The following is an 11,895-nucleotide window of genomic DNA, read 5'->3' on the forward strand; positions in this document are numbered from 1 at the left end:
CATAATATCATTAAATTCATATTTATGATGATGTAATATTTACTCCACAATTTGAATTTAAAAATATAGACACATAAAATTCAGTTTAATTGAGTATTGGATTTGAGCATCAAATTTTGTGTGTCAAGATTTAAGCGAAATCCGCCTTTTAAAGCTGCTCTTCTGCTAGGGTTTAAGGCAGGAAAGAAAGGAAGTCGCCGATCTAGTAAAATGTCATCGATCTGCCGTTCAGTCGTGTCCGGCGCCAGATTCATCGCCGTTCGATCAAAAACCATGCTCCCCAAGTCCTCACCTTCGAGAAGAGCTGCCATTTTAGCATCCAGGTGAGATGATCACAATAGGCATTCGGTAGGTTAACAACCCTTATCTTTTTCCTACTCTCATGTATTAGGGTTTTGGCGTCCATTTTTTAATGTTTTTCAGGCCTCTCGCATCGGCTTTGGGAGGTCTGGTGTCACTGAGGCCTTTCCATAGCGCCACCGCGTCGGCCCGTCTGATATCGAACATAGCCGTTCACAGTTCCTGCTGGAGCTGGGTTTCTCAAGGTGAGGTTTTTTATGCCATGTTTGTTAAGAGTTTGCTGAAAAAAGTCTTAACATTGGGCTTTTTGCTGATCTCATGGGGAGCCATTAGAATGCCAATTGTAGCTAAGTTTTAAATGAGTTGAGTTTATGTAAGAGCTCAAGTGTTCAGCTCGTCTTGCTGAGCAAATAAACCAGTTTATTTTTTTTTTAGCACACAATTCTAATGTATTTATATTTCTCACAGCTGAAGTTTCATGTTTACACACAGAGCACTCAAATCTTGAATATCACATAAAAAATAGCACTATAACCACATTCTAATAGTCAAATACTCCTTTTAATGCATAGGTTTAAAGCACCGAAGTGCTATGTATGTAAATATGGAAGTTTAGGTGTGAGATATGTAAACACTGAAGAATTGTTTGCTAGGCATGAAAATTTCCCTGTTGTTTTTGTTCGACTCATTTACTTATCAGACAAGCATGAGCTCTTCATGAATATAAAATCTACTTAAAAGTCATATGAAATAATAAAATATGCATGTCATGATATATGCACGCGCGCGTGCACATGCTTACAAAAATAAATGTATGGATGTTTAGTGTAGACAATCTATATATAAAATGCACATATATTCACTCAAACTATTCATATAAATGCAGTCATGCTACTATCTAGCCAAATAAAATCAAATAAATCTTGTTCGTGCATGGCCTGTTAAATAAGCAAGCTTATAAACTATGTTGAATTTGAGCTTGTTGTGAAGCTGAAGATGATCCAATATGATGCGCGAATTTTTTTGAATTCCATTATTGTACCTTTCATTTGCAAATTGTTATTTTAATATGAAGGCTGGCTGTTGCGATTCACTTCATTAATATGGGGTATTGTAGTCAAAATGTTTGAACTGAAACTTGGCTGTGGATGTTAACTCTTAAATGTTACAAAGAAGCATCTCAATTACTTTAGTTGGCGACTAAAGTAGACAGAGATTAAAGGAGAACACTCAATGGAAAACTATCAGACAACTTAGAACTGGTTATTTGTGAAAATATTTGGATTAAACACTGTTCTAAGGTTGAAATATCCTCTAATCACAATATTTATATGGAGCTGAAATGATAAAGAATACACTTGAACTTGCATGCAAATATATTGTGTATGTATGACTTTGATGTTTTTGTCGAAGAAAAATATGCGTAGTAGTTATTTTGGTGTTATAAAAAAGATAGTTAGATGTTGAAATTTGTAAGATTATGGTAATAACCTCTAACCCCATTCAAATTTCTGTTAATATCTTATCATCATCTTTACTTCCATTTCTTTACTTGGGTTGGACCTCGTTAATAATTGATAATCGTGAAATAAACACAAAATTAAAATCTCAAAATAATCTCATACTGGATTTAAAATTTTTGGAGGCATTTGTTGTGAGTCTAGTTATGTAGCTATTGGTTGATTAGAAATGAGTTAATTAGAAATGAGATGGTTGAACTTGATGTTGATGAGGATGCTTAGTTAACAAGCATGAATTAACATTGTATGCTATAAATACAACTAGTTAGGGAGGATTATGATATGAGAATATGAATTGGCTTTTTACCATTTTATCTTTTATCTTTATTTCTTAATTTTTTTGGAGCGATTGAGTAGCTTGAACTGCTTAAATTAGGTTCCATGATCTAAACATTAGTGCTCCCATTGCTCCTTTTTTGTATTGAGAAATGCCAATAACATCCATCACATTGTGTTTTTTTTTCTAATTTTCACTGCTAACCTCATTTAAAATGTGTTTCCACCATCAGCAATTCCAGATCCGATAATCATTGTCCTCAATCAATGTCATCAATCCACACATTCCTTCCACAGGCATATTGTCGTTGTATTCCTTTGCCATGTACAGATCTGCTAACAACTCCTTCCACGAGTAGACTCAACCTCATCCTAAGAACCTTTATAGATCCACACAAGATTTTGCTGTCACACAAAAAGCACACTAGATGTCCACCTCATCTCAAGCCTCCTTGATTGTGGAAGATTTTGCATTCTTTTAGCTATTATTAGATTAGCCCTTTGTCTGAGCCCCTAACCATGTTGATGCCTCTCAAGCTGGATTAGAAGATAATTTTGAAAAGTAAATTTTGAGAATAAATAGATGAAAATCATCCTAACTTTTATCATTTGAAGAAAGCTATAGCCACAGAGATGATTTTGTTGGGCATACATGTTCCCATAGCACGGGCTATAAGGGAGTACCTATGGTATAGGAGATCAAATCTCAATTTGAAAGGCCATACTTGATTTTACGATTGTGTATAATTTTACAATAATAAATACATAATTTAAGAAAATAGAAAAGCATTTGATAAAGAGATTTTTTTCTATTGTCTTAAATTATATATTTAAGAAAATAATTAAAGTCACAAAAGATTTCCTTGTAAGGATTATTAAGATGATTTTAAGAGAAAACTTGACTTTACAACAGAAGGTAGAAGTTATGGATATATATCATGGTATTATAAAGAAAACAATAAAAATAAATTATGGTCTTTGGATGAGGTGGTGGAGTTTAAAATGTAAGAATTTGTTAATCTTTCAGGATAGGTGGCCAAGAGAGTCAAATTTGAATCCTTTTGTTTAGCCAAACCTGATTTAGGATAAATAAATTGTACACTAATAAAGAAATTTTGTAATCAAGCGAAGATATACAAATGGTCATTAAAGAAAAAAAGTAAGTTTTATTTTATTGAGGCTTCTAATCATTATAAAAAGTTAGAAGACCTCCAAAGAAGATATTGTATAATGCAGAAGCTATGACTTTATATACTGTGCTAAGATAGTTAATTTTTGTATAATCAAGCTATGGGAGAACCAATTTGATTTTTGCGCTAAGATAGTTAATGAAAAGTTATATCAAACAAATTACGGGTTTTCATAAGAATTTTTATTGAATTTGATGGGTGTGGGTGTGTGTCTACACACACACACACACACACACACACACACACACACACACACACACACACATATATATATATATATATAATCAAACAAATTACGGGTTTTCATAAGAATTTTTATTGAATTTGATGATGCATATGTTTAAATACCATGATAATTGAATTGATATGCTTGAAGGCATAAATTTCTAGTTCAAAACTATGTTGTAATTATTAAAAATACACAGTGAGATATTGTATTAGAAGCAATTATAGAGTGATCCATGAGCTTGCAATGATCTTAGATTTACATCAAGGTTTGATAGTGTGTTCATATGTTTTTGTATTGGTTATGCAGATGCTTGTAAAGTATATTCAAAGTGCAGTGCCTTAATAATAATATAGTTATAATTGATTTGACAACCATTGAAATTAATGAAAACTTTGATTGGTGGAGGAAATTTTTAAAAGATAGGCGTCTTATATTTAATGGAATTATTTTGAGTATATGATATGTAATTTTAGTTCGCTTGATGTTAATAATTATCATTCAATATTAAATGTTAAGATGATATCTAGGTGTAATAGCTTTATGTTTCTTAGATTAATTGTGGGTTTGTTTGGTTTGGAGTTTTTTGATTGTGAAATAAAAGGATGCAAGAGTTTTAAAAATTTAGATGTTTGGTTGTATGAAATATAAATTCAATTTAATGAGTTGATATTTGAAAATTTTCTTTTGTTCATTTTGGGTGTATTTAAAATTCTTAACAACTAGGGTAAATTTCAAATACGCTATTTTGCAAAAATTAGAGAGCATTTCTCTTCACAATAACAACAAATATGCTCAACGATTTTGGCATCACGTGATGCTACCTCTCCAACCCTACGACATCTGGTTGCAACATCATGGCCTTTCCTCATGCAACAACTTTCTTAGCATCTTGCCACATGTGACCTTTCTGCTCATCCTGCTCGACCGACTGTGCCTCCACACTTGGTAATCTCACCACTCATGCAGGGATTCTGTTTCCTCATCGATCACACATTCTTTCCGATAACATCAAGTCCGTACTTTTTTTCTTAAACTATATTTTTTTCTTACCTACAAGTAAATACCTGTAGCTAATTTCATGTATTTACTTTACTATCAACCAAAAAGATTTGAGCATTCAGAGTATGTTATAGTTACTTTATATTGCATTTAACACTTGAATTCTAAAAACGCTAAACTCCTCTTTAAAAAAATTTTGGAGATATAGATAAAATATAACTTCTAGAGTTAAGGCTTACTAGCTAAAATGAACAAGTGCTTTTTGAAGTATATGTGATAAGAGGATATCATAGAGGATTAAATATAAATTTAATAAATTCACAACTAGGCTAATTTTGTTGTATGGAATTGAATGTTGGAATGCATGAATATCATTTTAATATCTAATTTGAGTGTCGGGACAATGCGAATATTGTAATGTTTGTTCAATAAAATTAAGAAGAATAAATTAATACCTAATTTTATTAGAGGAAATATTGGAGTAACATGAGCTGAAGTTAATATGATGAAAAATAGACTTGGTTGTTTGGATATCTGCCAAATAATTAGAAAAAGCTTCTATTAGATGAGTTGATAAAATCAATGTTAGAGAATTAGAAAATACATGGATTATATTGATAGAGGTTTGAAATGATTTGCGTAGAATATGTTTATCACCTCAGCCAACACTCAGCAACAACAAATGAAAATGAGGATTTAAACACCTCAAATCCATGTAAGTCATGATAAGACTGATAATGATGATTAATACCTACATAATTTTTCTAAGTGTATGCTAGGTTAACTCTTATAATTATCACAATCTTGAACTGCTTCAAATTTTTGTATCAATTTTTTCTTTCTGATAATTTGGTCGCCTTTCTAATCTTCATTTTTTCATTAAAAATATTCAACAAAGAAACTACTCTAACATCTCAATCAATTTTCCAAATCTCAATAAATATATCGTTTGAACCTAAAGCTTGCATCTTCTTTAGAACTAAGTCGATTTCATTTTTTTGTTAAATTGATACATTCTATACTTCATGATTATGTTAATTAGGAATTTTCAATTGAATTTGTTTATTAAAGCTCTTGTTGAAGAAGTTCTTAAAATAGAATTAGCATTTTTTTTAATTTTGTCATCTTTAGCTAAGTTTGTAATATGTTTACTTTTAATACATTTAATTTAAACAAGTGATATTGGAGTTAACCTAAACCATTAGTGAAAGCGAATATTAGTACTCACAAGCAAATTGAGTTACAATCAAAGACACTTGAAGTAGGAAAAATGCAAACACAAATACTCGTTAGAGCGAAGTTCGAAGGTGGCAAGCTGCTGTTTGAGGTGGTGGAAACTGAGAGTTGTACGTCGTAGGGCCATCTAGGGATAGCTGCGGGGAGGCTAGAAGGAAGATGAGAAGGTGGTGACAACAAGGGGTGTAAGGTTGTTCGATGACTAGACAACAAGTAGAAGAGGGTGGGAAGGGGCAACAATAAGCATGGAAGGGGCGACAACAAGTAACAAGTGGACTGCAAAGGGCACCAACAATAATAGGTGGACAAGAAGAGCAACAACAGGCAGTAGAGGGGTTGGAAGGGGCGACAACCCATAGAAGAAGAATGATACACCCCACCTCGAGATGAAATATAGTTGGAGCACTTTCTCACTAGGAGGAAAAATGATACATCGGAGGCTGTCATGATAGAAATCTCAATAAAAAATATCCTAAAACTCGAAAACAATATGTATATAGACGTAGGATAATGAGGAGTGGACCCTGTTGTGAAAAGGAGGGAACTTCATGCCTGGAAGGACTGTTTGGTCCCTCCTTGGCTCAAACCGACCTGAAGAGTGGACCCTGTTGTGAAAAGGAGGGAACTTCATGCCTGGAAGAACTGTTTGGTCCCTCCTTGGCTCAAACCGACCTGAACTAAACCGAAACATCACTACTTCGTCACGTTTTAGGCAGAAGGTGCCTCTTGCCAGTCTCCAAAGGTTGTGGGAGATTCGATATCATTTTTCGAAGCTTTTATCAGCCCATTGAAGGTGGCAGAGTTGTTGTAACCCCTGAGGTTGAAGGGTCTTCACTTGTGTTGATATGACCATCTAGATCCCACTGTTGGTTGCAACAGTTCCCAAAACAGCTGAGGAGCTTTATCCACTTGCGAGCAGCGATCCGTATCAGTTCAATCTTTAGGGAGTACACTAGGTATATACTGTTGAATCCTCCCAAAGTAACCCCAGATTGACTCATCCCAATTTGAAGTGATGGCATCCAAACTCTTCTCGAGTGGTGGCAACTCTGGCTGTAAGCTATTAATCAGAATCTCCTCAAACTCTCTCTGTACGGGTTGCGATGTGTCTTCAATAGACTCATCTATCACGGTCTTTTGTCAGCACCAAGACTGATCCTCCCAATACTTTTCGGGTGGCAAGAGCACCTGTAATCTCGGGCTTTGCAGAAGATTGAAGGTTTATGTGTTTGTCATCTTTGGTGAATCATTAGGTGTTTCTGTACCAATCATGTTGAGTCTTGTGATCATAAAACTACAGTTTTCTCAATAAAAGGGGGCAAACATTCATGGGCACCACATCGCACCAAAGTTGATCGTGCAACTAGCTCTCAATTGAAAACTCCATGAAACGCCTCCTGACAATGTTGATCATGTTCTTCTTTTTCAACCCTGTCAAAGAATATAACTGGGGATGTCTCTGAGTCGTGATGCTCAATTTGTCCACTATCAGTGTTTTTTTTTTAAATTCACAATCAGTGTTCACACCACATTTTTGCTCCTACCTCCATTAATGTTGGTGCTGCATACCTTTCCCTATGCAACAAGTATATAATATATTGTGACGAAGCCATTGTTGCTCCCTTGGCGCCTGAGTCGAAAGGACTTGTCGAACCACAAACATCTTGCTCTTATCTGGTGGATACTGATACTCCTTACCCTTTTCTTCATTTGCTTCCTCGTCGCTAGCTTCTTTCACTGCACCTTACTCGATAAAGTCTACAACTCTGCTCGTCGGGAAATTGGACGTGATGTGCATAAATGCATGACATGAAACATTTTTTAGTTGGGACTATAGTGGGCGTGTTACTCTTCTTAGGCTTCTTCTCACTTTGAGTGGCTCTGTCCTTATCTTGTGCGGTCTTCATAACTCTTTAAAGGGTACTGTTAATGTCTCCAACTGCAGGTGGCTGTCTGATCTTCTTAGGCATCTTCTCACTTTGAATGGCTTTGTTCTTGTCTTAACCAGCCTTCTCAACTCCCTGAGGCGTGCTCTTGTTGATGTCTTCCACTGTCGTGGCTGTCTGAATGGTGTTGGTCGCTCTCTTTATTTCTTCTATCTCTCCACCCTCAATGCTAAGATCTGAGCATCTTCCAGTGACCAACAGGGCTGCAATTGAACAACATTATTGATAGTCGGCTTCATACCTTCTAAATATCTGGCTATAGTATTGTAAATAATAACAAAATTCTTTATTCGTACTGTCAATTTTGTAAAATTATAGTTGAGAAGATTTTAAAGAAAATAAAGTGTGATAAAATAGTAGAATCTAATGGTATTCAAATAGAAGTGCACAAATGTTTTAGGAAATCTGAAATTTTTTTGGTTTATTTAACTTTTTAATATTATTTTAAAAACAAAAAAGATGTATAATGATGAAGAGTGAAGAAAGAGTCTGTTGGTTCCTATTTTTAAGAATAAATATGATGAACAAGAGTGTGTTAATTATAGAAAAATTAAGTTAATGTGTCATACATTAATTATGGGAGAGATAATTGAACATAAGTTACAAATTGATACCAAAATTTCTCAAAATCAATTTAGATTGTTGTCGGACATGTCTATTGTGGATGCTATACATTTATTAAGAAGTTTGTTGGAGATATGGAGTAAGGAGGATCTATAGATGATTTTCGTTGATTTTGAAAAAGTTTATGAAAAATTTCAAAAGTACTTTGGATAGTTATAGAAAAAAAATGTGTTGATATTACTTATATTCAAGTCATTTTATATATATATATATATATATATAATATATATAATATTCTAGAGTTGTTATTTGTGTTCGAACACTAGAAAAATTGACGGAGTATGTTCCTATTTCAATTGGATTACATCGGGACCAGCTTTAGTTATGAATGTTCTTATTTTTTATTTATTTCACATGAGGATGTACTTTGGTGTATGCTTTCCATTGATGTATCCTTGTGGATAAAACTTGAGAGAGCGTTCATGAAGAACTTGATTTATGGAGGTCAACTTTAGAGTCTAAAGACTTTCATTTGAGTTGATCGAAAATTGAATACATAATATAATTTTAATAGTAGTAGATATTGCAGCGCGGTTGTAACAATGAGTGATCAATTCATTAAAATGAGTGAACTTTTTAGATCTCTCAAGTCTGTCATTCAAAGTGATGGTGATATAGATGGGGATGTTGTTAGTAGAATTTAAGTTGGATGGTTGAAGTTGAGAAATGCAGCAGGCCTACTTTGTGATAGAAAAGTACCACTCAAAGGAAAATTTTATAAGATAATCGTGAGACCTGTAATGCTTTATGATGCAGAACGTTGGCCTGTAAGAGAAGCATAAAATTAAGTGAAGTGTTGCTGAGATGAGAATGGTTAGGTGGATGGGTGGCTTTACACTAAAAGACAAAATGCGAAACAATATATCCATGAAAGTTTTAGAGTTACTCCAACGGCTGGCAAGATTAGAGAGAGTCATCTTAGATGGTTTGGTTAAATTAAAAGTCAACCATTTGAGGATCAAGTTAAGAGAGTAAGTGTTTTAGATTTGACTTATGTTATGAAAGGTAGAGATAGACCTAAAAAGACTTGGACATGTTGTATAAAAAATTATCTTAATTTATTAGAATGAAATGAAAATGACACTCAAGAGGACAATAGAGAAAATGATTCATGTAGCCGACTCTACTTAGTTGGATGAAAGGTTGTTGTTGTATCTTGCATGCACTCAAAAGATGCAATTATTCTTCTAATCATTGAAAGAAAAAAAAAATCATGCTGGGTGAATGAGCTAATTTTGGACGCCTTATTATTTGGAATGCATTTAGTCTTTCGTAATGCAAATAATATGTACATGTAAGAGTTTATAAATTATTCAATCAGTCATTAGGTAAAAGTTTGTAATTTTTTTTGGTTTTTTTACATTGTAGTGCTTGTCTCCCCTTTTTGGACTAATTGCCACTCATACTTTACGAGCCCAAGATTCTTATATTCATCCTATACAAACCCCCTTATTGTTGTTGTTGTTTTTGGATTCTCCCCATTGTTCTTAAAAAACCTTGTTGGAAAGTTCCTTGAAAAGTTCATAGTTCATTGAATTGCCAAGCTATATAGGCGATTCCAAGATTAATTTTTCAATTCATTAACCACCACCTACTTAATATTTCCAATAATTATAATGAAAACCTTTGCAATGTCGGTGGTTAACAATTGACCTTTTGCAAAATGGTATGCTATAGATTCTCCCAAAGATGTTATTCTCTTGAAGAGAGTTGGACTTTGATACCTTTGTAGGTTCTATGAACACGCAAAAAACATATGAGAATAGCCTGAAATTTCACTCAGGAATGGCATTGAATGAAGCGATAAATACTTGTGAGAGCGATGGCGGCTAGTAAAATATAAAGTAAGGGTCTGTTTGAGGCAGCTGCAACTTATTAAAGGAAGTTAGGAAGCTGCTGAAAAATAATGTGGTGTTCAAAAAGTTACGGTGGGTATTACAATTTTTTTTTAAAAGTCACATCGCAGCTAAAAAGTTGCCACCGCACCTAACCAGAACCGGTGTGAAAACACAGATTTCAGCAGTAGCTTTTTGAAAAAACTGTCAAAATACAGTTTACCCAAGCAGACAAACTGTGCGGTACTACACCGCCATCGCACTGCCGCTCCAAACGGGCCCTAAATCACATAACATAATGATTTTTAGTGTGTAGGCTATATCTCAAACCCATGTCTACGATGTATGATTGAAGCACCTTGGCTTCTCCAGTATTTTACCTATCTATACAAATTTTAAACTCATGCGGCGTTACAAAAGCTTATAAAATCCTTATTTGGGTTTTCCAGTCGTCTGCAACATTGCAGTATTGTTTAATTTTTATCTTTGTTCTTATTTCTCTCTCAAAAACTGCAATATCCTATTACGACTAATTTCTGCTATATACATAAAGCCACATTTTTTACATATATAACACACAATTCTTATGTATTTACATATCTAACGCCTAGACATTCATATTTACACGGACATTCATATTTATAACGCCTAGACATTCATATTTACACGCATACCACTTAAAATTTTGACATCACATCAAATCTATCACCATCACTATCTTTTTAAAAGTGAAATGTAAACCTTTTCATGCATAGGTTCATGACACCACTGTGTTAGAAGTATAAACCAAACTTTGGGGGCTAGATATATAAATACATAAGAATTGTGTGGTATATGTATTAAATTTCCCTTATTTTAATATTGTTATTCTGTTCAGCAAGGAATAAATCCTTATCCATTAATTTGGCTTCCTAAACTCATTAACTAGATTTTGCATTCCCCCGGTGAAGATGGCAGTGCTGCTATTATGCCTGCAAATGCCTGCGTTGAAGATGTCAGAGAGGTAAAATTGTGTTCTATACATCATTTTTTTTGCTATTATGTTTACTTCAATTAGAGGCACAATGAGATCTAGTTTGCTGAGGAAAATTTTGCTATTATGTAACCCAATGTTTTAAAAGCTTGAAGGAAGAAAAGGTTGGGGATTTACATGCATATCCATAAAGTTCTATATATTTATGTATTTTTTTGTAAGATTTACATACATACCACTGAATTCTTATGTTTTCACATTTCTAACACTTAAACTTCAATATTTTCTATGCATGAAAAGATGCATTTCACTTTTTTAGAAGCTAAAAATGGTGGTATTTTTTATAAATGTAAAAATTAAAAGGGTGTTAGATATGTAAATGCATAAGAACTGGGTGGTATGTATGTAAATGCCCTATATTTATTTATGCAATACTATTCTTTTAAGTGACACAGAAAGTATCACAAATTTAATTTATCTAAACTGAAGTACACTTTTTCATATATTTTTGATTTTATTTAGACAATAGGATTTAATTTTGTGTTATTTTTGTAAATCCCCAAAAAGATGATGCTGTGAATGGATATCAATGTGCAACTAACTATTACATCAGGTTTGCGTTAGGAGTCCAATGATGGGGAGCCAAATGTCAAGCGGGCCTTACTGTAATACATTGAGATTGACTAGTGTAAAAATGATGGAGCCCGCTTGACACGTGGCGATCTTCCATTGGACTCCGAACGCATCCGGAGTCTTGATGTAATATT

At 33.8% G+C, this 11,895-nt stretch overlaps 1 protein-coding gene across 1 annotated transcript; it reads left to right on the forward strand.

Moving 5' to 3' along the window:
* Positions 1-115: 115 nt before the first annotated feature.
* Positions 116-11,312, forward strand: LOC110031820. The gene is made up of 3 exons (XM_020735227.1): positions 116-323; positions 424-545; positions 11,084-11,312. The coding sequence occupies exons 1-3, from the start codon at positions 211-213 to the stop codon at positions 11,101-11,103; spliced, it is 255 nt and encodes an 84-aa protein (XP_020590886.1). The 5' UTR covers positions 116-210; the 3' UTR covers positions 11,104-11,312.
* Positions 11,313-11,895: the final 583 nt, after the last annotated feature.

This window comes from Phalaenopsis equestris, unplaced genomic scaffold (genome assembly GCF_001263595.1).
Source record: "Phalaenopsis equestris unplaced genomic scaffold, ASM126359v1 Scaffold000846, whole genome shotgun sequence".
In the NCBI taxonomy this organism is placed as follows: Eukaryota; Viridiplantae; Streptophyta; class Magnoliopsida; order Asparagales; family Orchidaceae; genus Phalaenopsis; species Phalaenopsis equestris.